Raw genomic sequence first — 18,672 nt, 5'->3', positions numbered from 1 at the left:
TATGAGATCAAATCACTAAGAAGATGACTTAATAATTGTATGTTGTTACTTCCCATGCGTAAACTTGCCTCATGGATGAATATTCCTAAAATTGATAGAAAGTTATTTTTCAAGTACCATTTATGCATATGGATCAATATCAATCAACCTTGGCACTAATTCTCTATCTTCATGTATTTATTGCAACTATCCTATATCAAAATAGCTACAACATATGAATTTCTTTCTTTATCCTTTCTTTGTTTTAAATATTATACCAATGTAATTTATATGTAGAAGATAGATTTTTTGCCCACTTATATTTAACAATGGATAAGATCTTATGTTGATGATATAAAAACAATTATCTAAACTTAGCTAAATATTCCATAAACAGTGTGATTTTATTTGTTTCAAGTATACGATTGTTATTCAAAGCAACCTTCTCTACTTATAGCAACCAAGATCTCATTCAAGGTAATAAATCTTTCTATAAAAAAAAAAATGTGCTTAATTTTTTTAGTCCTTGCTTGACTTCTATTATCTACACTTATCTACATATTCCTACTACATTAGATGCCATGTCCCTCTTTTAGGCAATATAGCAGCCGAGCGCTACTTGGACTTTTTTTTGTACTATTGTGAGAGTAGACAATGTGGTCATGACCTTATAGGTCATATTTTGTAGAAGTATATAAGATTGCATCTACTCCACACACTACTAAAATGTTGTAGTGGACTTATACATCATGAGAAGAATCTTGTTGTTATATGTATGATATAGCCCCATCTACTCACCAAGGAATGTAAAGAAGATTGTTATCCAAATCAATAATCTCCACAATTGTTGAAAAAATGTTTAATGTTCCATTTCATGCATCATTGTAGTTGGTTGCAAGGCCAAATTGTGCTTGCATTTCTTTGAATGAAAAAAAAATGATTGTCAATCTATATATCTTAATACTTTTGTACTTCACTGTGATGGAATATTACAGCACAAGCTTTTGAGAATCCAAGACCAATGAGGACAACTAGTGGGCAAAATCATACGTAGTAATTCAGTAGCTCCTCAAAGCACATTGGAGAGATAAAAGTTAACTATGGTAGAAGAGCTTTCTATGCAAATAGCATTATATTCCATAACTTTGAGCCTTGTCATCTTTAATGACTTTATTATATAAAAAATTCTAAACTAAGTCTCCAGCAGTTATCTTTGTATGGTTAAAAATTTTGTAGCTGATATTACAAAAGCATTTATAAATAAGAGTAACCTAACTCCATAGCATTAATAGGCCATTTAGTCATTTGAGCTAGCACTGCATCTGCAAGGTCTACCAAATTAAGACCATTGTTGTACCTTTGTTGACAATACTATACCTAACTCACCTTAGTATAAGATTGTTGAGTCCATCCTCTTGCCAAGTAGTTCCAAAAATATTTATTTACTTTTACTATGTATCTTTTGGTTCTACCTTAGATTGAGAGAAAGAGAATATGGTTGAAAATAATATAATATTAACAACCATGCTTCATCCTATAGAGTTAATTTATGTTGTATACTAATGAATTAAATTTTTATTGATATATTGTTATAAAAAAGTGTTATCTACCGTGGCTAGAGAAGTGCCATAAAAGGCACTCAAAAGTTTATCTACCTAGCTCTCTTCTACCCATGTCATTTCCAAATGCTTTGTACACTATGCTTTAGGTGAGCCATTACTAGCCTTCTTGTATCTTCTAGACTTACTTTAGTTAAGTACAAGTATAGATGCAACACAAAATATGTCTAAGACATATATCATATAGCATACTATGGCTTTCTCTCCTAGCAGAGTTAATAAAATATCATTTGCATATTGTGCTACAATTTGCTGCCCCAAAGCATATTGGGAGCTTGATGACTTGCACAATACCAATTGCCACTTCAGTTTTGATTGTAATATTTAAAACCTCCACAATAATGATGAAGAGGTAGGAGGCATGTGGGCACCCTTGCATCACCTCTTGTTTAATTTGGAAAGGTTGTGACATTGCACCATTGATTTTGACGCTTACCAAAGCATCACCATGGGGGTCCCAAATATAGCTCAACTGTACAATAGTTACAAGTGAAGAAGCTTGACACAATAGCTAATTCAAGAGTGGTATGATGCTACCACTGACCTGAAGGGAGTGTGCCACCACTCCTCTCAAATGTTTGATGGTTTTTATCTGACCTCATTCTTTTCTTGAGTTGATTTTGGCAAGCCTGGCATAATAATGATGAACAGTATTGTACAGCTCAAGCCTGGATAATCTATGATACGAAGGCATGTCAGACATCTTAGACTTCATGCTGTGCGGTCCAGACGGTCGTGCCTCTCGTGAATGGTGTTCAAGGAGTCAAACCGCATTGACATTGACTGTGTTCCAGTAATCTTCTTGGCATTGCTGGGCTCTACTCTGCAGGACTGGCTGCCACTGGCACCCCCACTGGAGGCAAGGATGCTGCGATGATTTTCAGGTGACCCATCGGTGGCAATTGGTTGCCCTTGGCGAGACAACGTCTTGAAATCTTTCTTTGAACCTTCTTCCCTAAAGGATTGAGTGGCGGAAGTGTCAGTTTCAGATAATGGTAAAGAACCCGGGTCCCGTTCGAAGCTGTACGCTGAGACGTAATCCACCTTGCCACCCTTACTTTTCCTTGGGTTCTTCCGCCGTTTGGGGAGATTAAACTTGGTCAACCATGTTCTATTCTTGGAGTTCTGCTTCTCAGGCATATGAGATTGCAATATCGGGGTGCTACTAAGTGTTGCCTCGTTCAGTTCGTTCGAGATACTCGACTTCCCTACCGCTCCCCCCACGAGGGATAATTGCGGGCCTTTGATCTCGGATTGTGGGGCTCCAGTGCAGCCCTCATTGATCTTCTCATGAAAATTGTTGCGTCTCGTATGAGCCAGGTCAGGTGTCTTCAGCAAAAAATTATCTGGATCCTGGACGCTATGGACGGTTTCCAGCTTGGTGCTTGAATCCAGATTCAGAGGCTCACAAGGAAGCTCAGTCTCACGAGGCTCTAGAGATGCCATGTCAGGAGACAGCTGCAAGTTCACTTTCAAAGAGCCATGATACACCTTTAGCTCTGAGGAACAGTCTAAGCTGCTGGAGTATCCAGAATGCTCACCCTGTATCATTTCTCTGTCCGGTGGAGACTTGTCGTGGGAAGAAACCTTGCTGATGTTACGCGCCTTTCTCAGAAGGCGCTTCATCGATTGCTTCACTTTAGAATCCGACATTGCATGGGGTTCGTTGCTGCTGGGTGCACCCTTAGATTTTGACTTGGGCTTCCGTGTTCTAGTCCTCGGAGGATCGAGGGAGAAATATAAAGATTTCTCTTTTTCAGGAAATTGGATTGAGACGGCGCCATCAGGAATGTTATGAATTTTAATAATTTCAGTGCTGCCACCATCAGGCTCACTTGGTTCGGAGGTAACATGTGCGAGACTTCCAGTTTCAACCTCGGTGGAACTATTTCCTGTATGTGTTAGTGGATTGGCCTTGACCCCAAGTGCTTGACTTCTCGTGGTGGCGGCAGAATCAGGTGGTGTGATGCTTGCTATGTCCTGAGTTTGAGTCTGCTATACGCAGAAACAGAATTACTCCATTGCTACGCGCGGAAAAGGACTGGCTAGGAAAATCAATAGTAGAGTACCAACTACATCAAGAAAAAAAAAAAAAAAAAAAAAAAAAGGAAAAAGAAAGAGATCCTCCAGCCACAAATTTGTTAAGTACCTGAAATTCAAAAGTTGTACGTGGTTCCTCATGACTCTCAGAACCGCCACGATGTTCCACGGTGACTGCAAACTTTATCCAACCCACAGTCTCCTTATCTCTTTCGAGCGGTAATTTCCTTTCTTTGCGTTCACCGCCCTGGAATTCTTTCACTGGAGTGCTACATATCCTGAGCACGTACAAAGATCGCTAACTTACACCTCGACAACATGCAAAGAAGTGTGAAAACATTGCAGTAGAACACATGGACGCGCCACTAAGAACATTTTCCACAAAAACAGATCACAAAATTCTCGGAACAGGCGAATGGAAGGAACTAACTTGCCCCTACTAGATTGAGTATCTTCATGTAACAACAAAAGATGGTCCTTGAAAGATAGATACATGTCCAGCAACTAAGCTTGAAATCGAGAAACGTACCCAAGCTCAACTTGACCTCTCCAGCTTTTGTGTATCACCCGTAAGATAAGGATGTTTGAATACTCCCAGTTCTCTATGGGAAAACGATGTTTCTCATCGGTCCATACTGGGTTGATCGTCTTCGGTCTCGATTTGGTTTTCTGTATATGAGACCTCAGTGATAACTCAACAATTGGATCAGGCAAACCTGCAGAGACAACACAAATTGAGCTCAGAACTTCAACGAAAAGAATAGGTCTGTGTCAATAATGGCGGGCATTTGTTGATAAACAGTAGCTGCTTACGTAAAAGTTCAACAGCAAACAAAGAGACAAGACCATGTTAAGCTCAGGGATGTCACAAATGACGCGACAGTAGTAGTGAGTAGAACAGAACAGATTGGGATCTATTTTACCATTGGCTCTTCCAGCCTTCAGATCACCAGCCTCCAAAATCTCAACGAGCACTGTAAAATCTGACCTGTGCTCCACACTAAAAAAGTCTTGCAAGCCTGTCACAAAGTATTCACCCTGTTATTTACCCCTGAACAACGTTTGTTGATAATTGCAAGCATTAAGAACTATCCAGTAAATGCTCTTACAAATGAGGGAAAAGGCCGTTTTTTCTGGACTCACCCTGCGATGGTTTAGGTTCAGAAAACATCATGTTGCTCACAAGCTTTTCCATATCGATGACTAACATGTATGGCTGCACAAACACCACGATATTTCACTAAGCATCTGAATGTGATTGGAGCGAATCTGGACAGAATGAAGTCTCTTCTCACACCACAACCTATGAATTCAAACCATTGAACGATCTATTTAATCTGTATACTGCCGATTGCAAGGAATATGTGTAATCACGCGAATCAAGTGTAATAAACGATAATGCCATGGACATACCTCAACGACTGACTCCTCAAGAGCTCTGCCTAATGTTTCCTCCTGGTCCATCATGTCATCAAGCACCCCCGCATAATTTTAGGGTCTGAAATGAAATGATTGTTGACAAGTCTAAATTGATTTTTAAATAAATGACTGGTTTTAGTTTCTTTGAAAAGAAATTAAGAAATTTTATGAAGTACTTCACTAGATTCTATTCAAAACTTCAAAAAATATAATAAAAATTAAAATGAAAGAAAAAAAAGAAAGAAAGACAAGGCAATGCAACTAAGTAAAAAACAGTGAGCAACTGAAAAGCTAAAAAAGTCTGCAAAGCAGTGTAGTACCAGCCAGCTTTTAGCTCCTGGAATGTAACCCATGTAGAGACCGTATCCCCGTGCGTCCATATTCACAGTGGGAGCGTTTGCAAAACAGAACTGTATTCGACCTAGAACTGGCCAACCTCCCACAAAGTTCAACGAAAACTTGACCTGAGACATACATGTATAATGATCAGTGCCGTGAAAGCAGCTGTGCTAACAAAGGATACAGGAACATCCTCAAGGCAACGTGGACATCAAGAAGAGAGAATAATTGGCTACAATCACAATGGAGAGGACAGAAAAAGACGCCAGACTCTGATAATTTGAATGCACACAAAGAATCGGGGATTGTAGCTTATAGAACAGAAGATCTTGTACACACCGTCCCCTTAATGTACAGTTTTGAGATGTAAAAGGTGATTTTGACGCCACTTATTTCAACAATCAACCGAGCTCCCATAACCTCGTCAGACAAAAACTCCATTTGCGCCTCAAAAACCTGCAAAGTAAAAAAAGATTCAAAACACCGTAGTCTTCTCATCTTATATCAGCACAAGACTACGAATGAGAATCAGGAGAGAAGACCCGTGACAAATATGGCAAGCATTTATCCACATGGATGCGCATTGCAGGGCATAAGAAGAAGATTACCACTTCTTCTTTGTCTTGGGAAGATTGCAGTACATGAATAAGTCTGAAAAATGGTGGCGTGTTTCCTAAATGAAGAGAGTTCATCGTCACTTTCGTCTGCAAGCACCAATCTTATGTTATCAGGAGCTGTTGATGACTACCAAAGCAAAAGCCAACAATTACGGTGCAGGTATAAACTAAAACTTTTATCACAAAGTTGAGGTATTGTTCATATCTAGAACATTATTCTACTAGAAGACATACAAGCGACCTATGATTTAATCTGCCCACAGTCGTCAATTAGATCAGAAGTTAAAGCTACAAACCACATATTTGGGCTTGTATCTGTCCAAAAACCACGGCGCCATGGGTGTGAAGAAGTTCTGTGACGCAAATTTTTGCATACATACTGGCCACATGACCTTCAAGCTTTCGTTCACCCAACGTAGAGTCTCGCCCTCGCTCATTACCTGCACTGGGAAAAATGATCAGTTCAAGTCCAGTACACATTTTAAATAGTGTACAACTCGAAAACTGGAGTCTCAAAAACAGCCACCCCGTTGTTTGCGTGTTTTTATTGTTTCAGAAATAGAACGATGCTTGAGGTGGGACAGTGGAATAGGTGTGCATACCCTTTTTGTGTTGCTTCTCTTCCTTTCTTCGAACAGTATCCGTCGCCTCTCACTCTCAAAATACTGCTTCTGAACCTGCAATCCACAGCCAGAATTTTAGAAAAACAATGTCTGAATCTTAAACTATAGCAGCAGAGACTCGTTAAGAGTGAGCTGCAGTAGCAGAAATATTTTTGAAAAGACCCAAGCTTTTCTTTCCAAACTTAAGAGTCCAAGAAGTATCCCCTGTAAGCATCTATTTATCTTTGGCACGTTCAAAGTGAAACTCTCGGAACTACGACTGGCGCTACCGAAGCCGTTCCTTCTCAGCTCAGCATCAAGAAATTCACCGCATGCGGTAACAAAGTCAGGCACTCACCCAAGAAACGTAGCAGATGAGGAGAATCGCTATGAGCCAGTTGATGCCCAAGATGAACATCAGCAACACAATGAAGAGTACTGGCACCAGCTGGGGCATGGGAAACAACTGATCTATCACCTTCCCCGCGGAGGGGGAAGCCTCCTCTTCAACTAGCCCTTCCATGCTGCCAGCGTCTCTGTATGACAGCCAAAGAGGAGCCTTCCTTCACTTCTTTCAACTCGACATTCGTATTAAAATCCGTCTCTTTCAACCAAAAAAGAAACCCACCTACGTTCTAAAAGACACTTCAAATAAAAAAAACTGCGGAAACTACGTGTTTGCTTGCAGAAGTCATACCAGAGAAAGGATTCAGTATGAACTCCAACGGGAATTCTGAATTAAAATGAAAGTTTGGGTGCTTTCTTGAATCTCGTGGCTCCTCCACCTCGGCTCAAAATTCCACACTGCGGCAGAAGTGGCCAAGGCCAGGAATGCCTATGGCGGCCTCATCGAAACCATTCACTCTAGCAAGAAATCCAAAACATCGTCGTGTTCCAAAGCTCAGCTGCTGTAAGGATTATGGCTTTGCCCTAGGAATGCGCGCGAATTTCTGGAATTCAAGAAAGTCCTGAAGAGATCACACGAACGAGAATATCGCATGAGGCTAAACCTCGAAGATGATTATGTTGCTTCTAGTTGTCTTCCCCTAACGGTATTTTCCCCCACCAAGCGTGAAAAACCTCACTACTGTCCTCTTTTGCAGCCAGTACTACTCCTGACGTGAGTGGCAAACTTCCGAACCCGACACAGAGGTCCGTATGTCCACAACACCAGGAGGGGCGAAATCCTCACAAACAGAGGAAACAACAACTGGACTGTACTCAATTATATCTGAAATTCCCTCTAATATCCTCGTATCTCGTAATCACCAATGATTTCTACGACAAGCAAAGCTCAACACAGATGGTTGTGGCAACACAACGCTCATACCTACGCCCCCTCGAACACTCCACTGCCTCCGCATCACTCACTCGCACAAAACAAGAACACATTCCATCAACCGAAAAAACACATACTCTTCTCAACACAAGCTCATCCACCCATTCGCTCACACACGCAATACTCTCTACAATAATCGCTCAGTAATCTCTCAGCTGCTTCCCACCACACACGAACGTCCAATGTAGACCTCCGAAGCACGCAAACAACCACTACCCCGTCAAGTTCGCGACGCAACCCCTCGCATGGATTAGCTCCGAAACTGCAAAACCCAGTTCCGTTTCCCAATCTTCATCAAAACTAAACAAACAACCCCTCGATCCCAATAGTTCGACCCTCTTTCCACCCTCTACTGGTCTCCCACACTGCAAATCTGCGACTAGCTTCAGGCACCAGCGTTCTGAGGGCAGTACAACGCCGACACAGGCACGCAGATTGGGAGCAATTGCGGCTGCACGACGTGCGAGTGTGAGTTCAATTCATCATCATCAAAGCCCGCATTCCGATGATTGGCCTCACCACACGACCACGCTCATAGACGAGCCTCGAGATTCTACCACGGATGATTTCGACTACACTTGCAGATCGAGGTGTTAGATACCCTCCATCGGTATTTGAGCTCCTCGCTTGTGGGGCCTTTGGTGTGCTTCGTGCTGGTGTTGGGTTCCTCGTTCTGGTCAGGAGGCCGCGGTCGTGGGACGGGGGTAAACCATCGCTTGATGTCGAAAACAAGCAATTTCCGACGAGACTTGGCCTCCCACGCGGGGTTTTCGACGGTTACCCCGTAGTCATGTCATTTGTCGGGAGTGCGTTGCTCAGAAACGACCGACCAGCGACAGACAAAGCGCAAACGGAATCATTCACGCTTTCGTCCATTGCTCGTCGAATACGCCACCATGTCTATCGGAATCTAACACGAGGCTTGCCCTCGGCAAGTTCGTTCGTCAATACTTGCCTCTCAACCAACTTACCTCCGTTACCGGAGGTGCCTCCTGCAATATTTGGCTAGTAAATTATCACGTCACCATTACCCCAGTGATACTCTTTCCTGCGCAAACATCTCATGTCGATGAGACTCTGCTTCGTTTCCTGGATTCCATTCTCACACGCGTCTTTAGTGGGGGATTGGCATTGCAAGGGGCTTCTCGGGCATTGCTGGAACAGTAATCACAGAACCCAGTTTTCTTTTACCAGTTACTTAATCAGCGTGCCCGTGTGTCTGCAGAATTTGCACTAGGAGAGTTTCGCGATAGATTTCACTGTTTTGGGGATCAGTAGGATTTAATTCCTCGTGCGCCGAACAATAGGGGAGCCCCTCCGTGGAACACTCGAATAAGGATGAAGCAAAAATCACGTTTAGGCAGAACATTTCTAGAGGTGTGAAAGCGCGTCCAAGGCAGGATGAAAGGAATAAAACTATAGTAAAAAAAACAACAATAATAAAAAATATATATATATAAAAAAAGAAAATGAGACTTAAGTTGTGCGCTTATTGGAGTGGGGGAGTATCCACAAAATAAAGATGGGGCCCTTTTATACATGAGCGCGGCTCTTGGCCTTTGCTTTTGTTGTTCCGTGTCGCACCCAATGCCTTTTCGTGGAGCTTCATTCACCCACTTTCTCGATCACCCACTATTAATCCGTCCATCACACCGTTGCAAAAATTTCCGAAAAACTTATGTATATCAAACTTATGGTGGTGTTTCATTTACTAGCTCTCCCATTTGGTAACCTGTCAGGCTCTATTTTTTGCTCGAGACATCCAAACACAATTAAAAACTGGGTATAGAGATAATTCGAGTCTTCACCCCCGCAATGTTTCATTTCGTTTTAGGATAAAAAGCAGAAAGCCGTAATTCCACGCCAAACTATGCATGACAATCCCCGCAATTTAAGACCTTGACCAGACAGAGCGGCAACGAGCCAATGGCCACCCGAAGAGCCCGCGCCCCAACACTGCGCATCTGAACAGAGATCTCTTCTCCCCTGGAATAAGAATATCTGCACAATCCAGAACAGAGAAGCGATTCTGCGCATGATGGTCCTGAAGTCCAAGTGCTCCCACCAACAAAGTTGACATCCTCGTCTTCACACTGCAGCCACTGGGCTTGTCCAGAAGCTTAGCGGCCAAAAAGCAACTATAAGTTCTGACACCATCGCTTTGATTTGAGCCGAAGTTATGATCAACCAGATTGACTTGCCATGGTTTTTCCTGCTTTGTTTTCTTCTTCTTTACTCTGTTCAGGGCAAAGTAAGGTTTGGACCTGTGTTGGGTTTGGATTGGACACTGCAAATCTTTTACGTACTCCAGCGTAGGCATGTCTCCGGGCTACGCAGCAAACAGTGGTTTAGGGACTTCGTCTCAATTGTTGGGTTCGGCACATTTGATGCCTCCTCGGCTATGGCTGCGCTGTGCTGCGTCTACCTGGAGTAACGATCACGGAGCAGAAGCAGAAGAAGAAGAACGAGCGGATAGAAGATGGACGAAAGTAGTTCATTCATCTGAATCGAATATGGATGAAGGTTCATTCATCAAACTTCATTCGTTCAATGCCCACCAAGATTGGCACGGTGTTTTTTTTTTAATGAATTTCTTATTCTAGGGTTGTCCTTTGTTGAAGCAACTGTTACCTAGCGACCAATGCACTGTATTACTTCTTTTGCCCATGCGTCGTATGTCGCTCATAAAAACTTTTGCGATTGAAATATTTGTCAGAGGTTGACACACTCCTCCTTTGGAAAAATTCAAATTTCGATAAAATAATGTTTAATTGGAATAGGCATTAATCAAAAAAGGACGTCCTTTTGAAGAAATGCAATATATTCATTTTTACTTGTGACTATTTTTAATGGTATTTCTGAAAGTATTGTAAGAGAAACAATACTGGAATGCAATAATTATGAGTGAGTTAAATTCAAAAAAGAATAGCTGATGTCAGTGGGAGAAATGGTTGCGGAATGGAGATGAGGAGATTTAATGCGGGCTTACAAGAGGGTCAATAGATTCTCTCCCAAATTTATACCCCCTTACCACCCACACCATAGAGAAGAAGAATAATCGATAAACTTGGAAAAGAGCTTGACTAATGTTCACTACATGGGCAGCGGAGCATTGAATATAACCATAAATGTATTACACATTATGACATAAAGGGGGGGGATGTGAAACATTTTGTCTCCTTGCAATCATAAATCCCTTTAGAAAACATCGTCTTCCTCCTCTTCCTTTTGCAAGATACATTCCCCTTGATAAATATATGTAGAGGTTTTTTAAATTCATAATACTTTTTCGTCAATTATTTTCATTCTCATTCTCCTACCCCAGTAACCATCTAATGAAACTTGCAATAGTAATCCAGTGAACACTGAGCACGATGAACGATAACACATAGGGTAGTGTTTGTATATATATATATATATATATATATATATTATTAATCTATTTTCATTCTTGTTCCTATCAGTGGGGCATTTGGGACCAGAGAGAAATGGACCCCACACTCCCCACGGGATAACAAATGGATGAAATAAGCGGATGCACGACCTCATTCATCGAATACTAATCCAAACGCACTTATTCCATCTGCATAGTCCCCCAAATATGGCAGGAATAGTAAAAAGGTTGTAACTATTACAGTTAATTTTCGAAGTCTCACTCACTACAAACCCCCACCTCTCTCTCCGTGTGGGTGTGTGTGTGCAGACACTTCACCCACAAGCCATGTGTGCAGACAAGCCCTTATTCTCATCGACTCGGGGATGGAAACTTCCAGCAGCACGGGCAGGGTCACGAGGGTTTTGGGCCCAAAAGGCCTCCCCCGCCCATTCCTCCCAGGTTGCCAGGATGGCGTCGGCACGGGGGAGGAAGCTTCCTCCCCCTCCCAATGCTACCCACCTGGCGCGGGTTTAACTTTGACCAATGGAACTGACCCGCTCTGCATGAAAACAACTGTCACAAGTGGCAATCTCTCATTGGACAGATGGGTGTGGGTCAATTTCGCACGATCCATCGTCGTAAATTTTAATAATAAAATTAGTACCTTCCTAAGTAAACCAATACCAGCCTTTTCTCCCTCCAAGTTTCAAAAAAAAAAGCTTTAAAAAATCACATTTTAAAAGTAAAAAGTAAAACTTTGTGTCATCTCAATGCAAAACTGTTGCCACCTGTTGCTTCTAGCATGTGTATTCCATGTATATTTGCTCATACTTTTTTACTTTTCACATCTTTATTTACTTTTGTGATCTTATCAACCCAGTTAAGATTTATGCTTTATAATTGTGTGTGTGTGTGTGTGATGTGTGTGAACTCACATACATGTGGATATTTCTTCAGCAGAGTGAGAAGGATCTGGATCCTCGGTTATTATTCGTGGGTGTTGAATATACATTGAGACGTGCTTTTCAAGAGGAGAATTTGAAGGAAATCTGGAAAGAATTCTCTTGAGCCGCACTTTTTGGTCTTAATTGTCTGTACATTCAAGAATGTAAAGTTTATGAAACAATCTGATAATTAATTTTAACTCTTTACGTTAGGTGGGTTCATTCATAATTCTTATTCTCATTTAATAAAATTGTGAAAGCTGTTATTTTTTTATTTTTTAAATCCAATAACTAAAAAAGGAAAATAGATTCCATTGAATATAGGTTTCAATGTTCATAAATTTCTGGTTGGGTTCACATGATTAAAATATTAAATGATCATGTTTGAAATTTGAATTTGTGGTTCGAAAAACACATACATGCACATAAGGATGGTCTAAAATGTTTTTGAGATTAGTTTTACAATTTTTTATTAATTCATACAATTCTATTCTGGATTATTCATGTGATAACCCTTGTCTAAAATAAAATTGATGCATGTGATTATAATCTTGACACACACTGTTTAAATGTACTGTTTGGAATTTCTAAGTTTACAATATTAAAACTTGGTTTTAGGCACAAAAAATGCAAATTTCATTTTTGGTTTTGTAAACATTTATGAACTTGGTTGTATGAACATTTTTGTTTTTATTTTTGTAAGAATCTTAATTATTTTCTTTGATGCCACAAAAAATCTATGTAAAAACCTCATATAGAGGATATTGACTGTTTAGTTTGAAAAGGGTGTGTTTTTTTAAATAAATAATAAGAAAAAATAATAATGTCTTTTCTTTTGAAATAATGATGTCTGTTTAGAAGCAGAGATTGTACATCATGTACACATATATTCAAACCAGCACACACCTCTCTTTTTTCTAAGTTTTTATATATATATATATATATATATACATACATACATAGCTCATGTCTTTATAGTTTTTGCTATTGCCACCATAACCATCAATACCACATGTCACCTTTGCCCAATATGTGCCAAAGCATTTGATCAAATAATGTTTTTGATTGGAATAAAAATAACTAAGAAATATTTTGAGTGGATTGCAGGTTGTGGTGGCATTAGCAATGCCCTCTATATATGTACACTTTGTAATTGAAGGTTTTCAAGAAATAATATTAACAAAATGAAAAAATACAGAATATTATACATCATAATTTCTGCAAAAGATGTTTTTAATACCTAAATATTCTAACGCAATAGTAAAACGCAATTGTAACACGATTTCAATACATTATTTACAAATTACATACATAAAAATCTAATGTAAAATCATTCAAACATTTATAACATAATATATTTGAGATTTTAAAGTATTAATTTTTTATACTTATTGTTCATCTATTCAAGTTTTACCATAATAGATAAATTATGTCTAGGAGTTTGATTTTACAAATAGTGCTTCTAAGAAGAATAATAATAATAATAATAAACAGTGGTATTTAAAAATGCCATGTTTTTATGTATTTTTCTTTACAGAACAAAACGTGTACTTTCTAATAAAATTAACACACATTTAAATTTACTAATGTAAAATTTAAAAACACACATTTAGAAAAGAATAAGATATTATTATTTAATTAAATAATAATGAAGCATAATGCTGATGCTAAAAATATGTGTGTGTGTGTATATATATATATATATATTTATATATATACATAAAATTTCAAATAGGAAAAAAAAGAAAAAACCATTTTTAACTAGATTATTGAAGAGAATTAAAATTATTTTTTACATCTTGATAATTTCATAATAAAAAAAATAGTTTATTAAACGCTGAAACAAGGTAAAAAATGTGATGTATTTAGACATTTATGCACATTATATAATTTACTTAGCAAAGCTAATAATATTTATATTTTTACTATAAAATAGAATGTTTTAAATTTCATAATATTTTTTAGAATATCAATATCTAGGTGAAATTATTTGATAGTTGTAGAATGAATACAAAACCTTTAAAGAATTTTGAAATAATTTATCAATCACTTCATACCTGAATATTTTATACTTTTGGTAATATTTAAAAATATATAAATAAATTAAAATTTATAACAAATTATTATCTTAATAAAATTTATCTACAAATCATAAGTTTTATTATGTAATATATGTATAATTACATTAATTTTTTATGTTTGCAAGTAAAATATTGGATGATGTATTTATTTATTTAACTTGTTTCAATTTTTTTAATAGATATTAATAAAAAAATATCTTATTTTTTTCATAGTTTATTTATTTCTTTACTATATATATATATATATATATATATACTTATTTCTTCCGTTATATTTTATATATATTTCATATTTTATATTTGATTGAAATCATCCTTAGGAGATAAATATTATGCATGTTGAATTTTTTAATATTAGATTCATATTAATTATACATGATTTTATTTATATAAGAAAAATATCACTTTTGATATATAATATTGATAAGTATTCAAAATGCTATATCAAGATAATTTTAGTAATTGAGATGTTATTATGAAGTGATCAAGTTATAATATATGATAGTTCTTGTATTTAGAATGTTGGTGCAAGATGATTTTTTATATGATTATATAAAAAATAAGAGATTGTAAGATTATCAAAGAATAAATATTTAGTGTATTATTTTAAGATACTAAGAAATATTTTTAATAATTATTATGAGAGCAAATGATTCCTATTGAATATAATGTAGTATGAGTAGTTGACATCACATTGCCAATTGATATGTTGTACTTGCCACATATTAATGGTATTATCATTTAGTTGTTGTAGCCTATCCAACTACCATGCAATTTAATAAAGCACATGGCCATATTTCAATTAGACCTCCTTGAATAGGCTAGTTGTTAATATATTCATATTAGGTGGTCAACACCTTCTATTTACAAAGTTATATTTCTTTTTATATGCAATAGAATTCTCCACTCACTTATCACATAGTAACAAAGTCATGTGCTTTAGTTTTTTCTTTCAACATGTTAAATAATTTGTGAGGAAATTCACATAATTATACTTCTATCTTTAAGAAATAGAATTTTCTAATTAATATTATAATAATAAATATGGTTTATATATTATTACAAATTATTTTTGTAATTAAGGTGCTTTTGTGGAATCAATTTGTTGATTAAAATATTCTTGCATGATTTTTTTGTGTAGTAATTAAAGTGTTGTTGTGCTTGTAGTATTGTTGTATAGTAATTATTTGTGTTGTTATATTTATAGTAGTAATATATATCTAATTTTATAGATCTTAGTAATTTATATGTTTTAAAATATGACTAATTAATAAATTATTATCATATTTGTTTAAGTAAATAAAATAATGTTGCAAGATATTATTATGATGGTGATGCTATGTTTGTCAATACAATAAATATTATATTGTTCTAATGTTGGTATTTTCTTGTCATGAGAATATTGCTTTAAATTAGTTGAGGATGTTTTTTATAATCGTTAAAGTAAAATAATTAAATAATTTAGTTTTTGCAATAAGATGTTATTATTTTTATCTTTATTATTGATACATTTCTATAAAATAGATAAATTATATAAATTAATTCGTTATGGTGATTAAGATATTGTTATAATAATATTATATTTATTTACATTATTGAGGTGATTAGAATGCTATTGTAAATAGATTGAGTTGATTGGTGTATTTTTGTGAAAAAATTGAGATTATTGATATATTATTGCAAAGAGGTTGAAGTGATTAGTATATTATTGTAGAAATACTAAATTGTAGGATGTTACCTACTTTATATATAAGTCAATTTTTTTAATTAAAAAATATAACTTAATTTATCATTATAATCAAAGTATTGATGTAATAATATTTGTTATTTTTATTTAAGAAATTGAGATATTTTTATAAGATAATCTTATAAATAGAAAAATTATTAGAAAGAAGTTATTATAAAAATTATGATATTTTATTTTTAATAAATAAAGTGTAAAAATAAAATAATGAAGGCATAGATGCAAAGTGATTAAGGTAATTAAATTAATTAATTTTTTAATAATAGATGCTATTGCAATAATGTAGTTATGTTTTTTCTTTATATTTAATGTATATTTTTATAGTATTATATAATATATTAATATATTTTAATTTATTAAAAATAAAATTTTTATTATAATTATTGAAGAAAAGAAGTCTAAAAGTTACAAACATTTAGCTTCAACAAGGTTTGCAAACATTGAGAAGTGTGGGGTAAGATGTCTCTTATTTCTAGCACCCTTTACTTACACGTGGATTTTACATCCAAAATACATGGACTTCATCTAGTGACATCTTCATCCTTCCAACTAAACCTAGGTTCATCATAACCTAACTGCCACCTTAAAATCCTAGCTACCACTATAGTAACTACTTTTAATCCTTTATTGCCTTTTGACTATTAGCAACTTATTATTATTAATCTTCATGTGGTGGTAACTAAGTAAGAGCTTTCTGATCTTCAATAATAATTACAAAAATATGATTGTAAAAATATTTTATTATAAAGTCATATAAGTATGTGAAGTCCTATAGATGCAAAGTTTTGTCATAAAGATATTATTGCAAGATAATCAAAATAATTAAGATATAATTCAAAGATAATATTACTAAATATTACTACATTTTTTTTAAAAAATATTTGCAGTATCATTGCAATTATAAAAAGGTAACTATAATTGATCTCTTATTGTCATTGTTTTAACTCCTAAGATACAATTATTTTTGTTTATTTCTTGTAATTGATTGATTTAAATTCTCTTTTTTTTGTTGGTTTTTTTTAGTATAATTTTTCATTAATAATATAATTTTTTTTAGTTGATGACATTGTTTTCTGTGATTGTGATTTCCAAAAAAATTATAAATATTCTTGTGTTTTTGAATCTATTAATAATTTTAGTTTATGTTTGACAAAAATAATTGATAATTTTATTAATAATAAAACTTATTAATAATAATGAGATTTGAAATAAAATAGACTAAATAAAGAGATAGTAGAATATATTTAGATGCATTTAATTAAAAATATATTACAAGAAATGCATCCAAAACATACTTTAGGACAAAAAAAGTTATTAAAATATACATTTAGGATAAGAATTAATTTATTCTCAGTTGTTTCAATATAAATTATATTTCTATTATTATATTAAATATATATTTTTAACAAACCAATAAAAAATATTAATATATTAAATATTAAAAAATATTAATTTAAAACGCTTTGATTTATTACTATAACTTATTTTTAATAAAATTCTATTATGAAATTTTATTTTTTTTAATAATTATATAAAGATTTGGTTTTAAGAATAAGTAGACTACTTTACAAATTTCCATAAAACTTTCAAACTTTCATTATAGAGAGTATATTAAATGGTTTTCTTTAAGGCAATCCAATCAATAAATTCCTACAAGTAGCATTTTAATATTTAAGGTATCCTCAATAAAACAATCCTACCATACATTTGGTAAAGACATGGTTTTGAAAATAAATGCACCACTTTACAAATTTCCATTAATTTTCAATAATTTTCTGATTATTGTAGTGTCTCTACAAAAAAAGTCTAAAATTAAATTAAAAAAATTACATCATCATAAATACAAATTAGAACTAATTTTGTTAATGTAGTGATAATTCATACATTTTGGTGCTCTTGATATTTCTCAAAGTTATGAAGCTTGTTGATAATATTGTTGCTTGATCCGTTTTAGCTTCTACAACACTATGCTACAATCCTATACTAATACTTGTTGACAATGAAGACACAAGTATGGAGGAGATTTGGCATCTAAGAATCTATAACGTCAAAATACCTTAAATTGTCAACTTAGGTTCTTCACCTATCTTGAAGGTTTTTTTTTTTTTTTTTTTTTTTTTTTTTTGGTGGAGAAAGAAGCTTCTGATGTGCTCAAAAAAAATAAAAATAAAAATAAAAATAAAGAAGAAAATTGCCATTATGGTTTAATTGATAAAAATTAACAAAGAAGTTTTTGCATTTGATCCTTGAACCAAGGTGTAGACTTGGTCAAAACTATCTATAAAATTGCATTAAACCACCACCTCTAACACACTAAACCACCAACTTCATCCTTGTAAAATTTGCCTATCATTGGTGGACTTTGAATGAATTTGGAATCTTTCTACATTCTTCAAAACAGATTTGGGTTTGTGACAGGGTCTACGGGTTGGTTTAAGAGCTTGACACGGTTTAAGGTATTTTGATGTTATATACTCCATGAGTGGACGTGAAGAAGGCGGGCCGCTTCTTTGTTGTTCATGTGTCAGTGTCTTTCACATTCTCACAACAGCATCCTCAAAGTTTGGCGATTC

At 35.2% G+C, this 18,672-nt stretch overlaps 1 protein-coding gene across 2 annotated transcripts; it reads right to left on the bottom strand.

Moving 5' to 3' along the window:
- Nucleotides 1-1,524: 1,524 nt before the first annotated feature.
- Nucleotides 1,525-8,528, bottom strand: LOC112284768 (uncharacterized). Of its 2 annotated transcripts, none has more exons than XM_073535455.2 (13): nt 7,313-8,528; nt 6,974-7,151; nt 6,616-6,690; nt 6,310-6,453; nt 6,005-6,100; nt 5,736-5,852; nt 5,378-5,521; nt 5,052-5,093; nt 4,782-4,854; nt 4,562-4,657; nt 4,168-4,354; nt 3,748-3,916; nt 1,525-3,590 (listed from the first exon to the last, which is right to left on the bottom strand). In XM_073535455.2, the coding sequence occupies exons 2-13, from the start codon at nt 7,136-7,138 to the stop codon at nt 2,310-2,312; spliced, it is 2,589 nt and encodes an 862-aa protein (XP_073391556.1). In that variant the 5' UTR covers nt 7,139-7,151; nt 7,313-8,528; the 3' UTR covers nt 1,525-2,309. The 2 variants fall into 2 exon arrangements, with proteins under 2 accessions (XP_073391556.1, XP_024380726.1); XM_024524958.3 differs by having other exon boundaries at nt 1,525-3,593; nt 7,313-8,509.
- Between the last annotated feature and the right edge of the window lie 10,144 nt (nt 8,529-18,672).

This window comes from Physcomitrium patens, chromosome 7 (genome assembly GCF_059467195.1).
Source record: "Physcomitrium patens ecotype Gransden chromosome 7, ASM5946719v1, whole genome shotgun sequence".
In the NCBI taxonomy this organism is placed as follows: Eukaryota; Viridiplantae; Streptophyta; class Bryopsida; order Funariales; family Funariaceae; genus Physcomitrium; species Physcomitrium patens.
Note: the sequence above shows the minus strand (reverse complement) of the source record. Positions and strands in the feature narration are given on the sequence as shown.

Excerpts from the sequence above, each read along its gene's own strand:
- LOC112284768 (XM_024524958.3), bottom strand. The coding sequence starts at position 7,138 with ATGGAAGGGCTAGTTGAAGAGGAGGCTTCCCCCTCCGCGGGGAAGGTG. Across the intron at positions 6,691-6,973 it reads TCATCTGCTACGTTTCTTGG|GTTCAGAAGCAGTATTTTGA; the intron begins GTGAGTGCCTGA and ends TGTGGATTGCAG. Across the intron at positions 5,522-5,735 it reads AACTGTACATTAAGGGGACG|GTCAAGTTTTCGTTGAACTT; the intron begins GTGTGTACAAGA and ends TGTATGTCTCAG.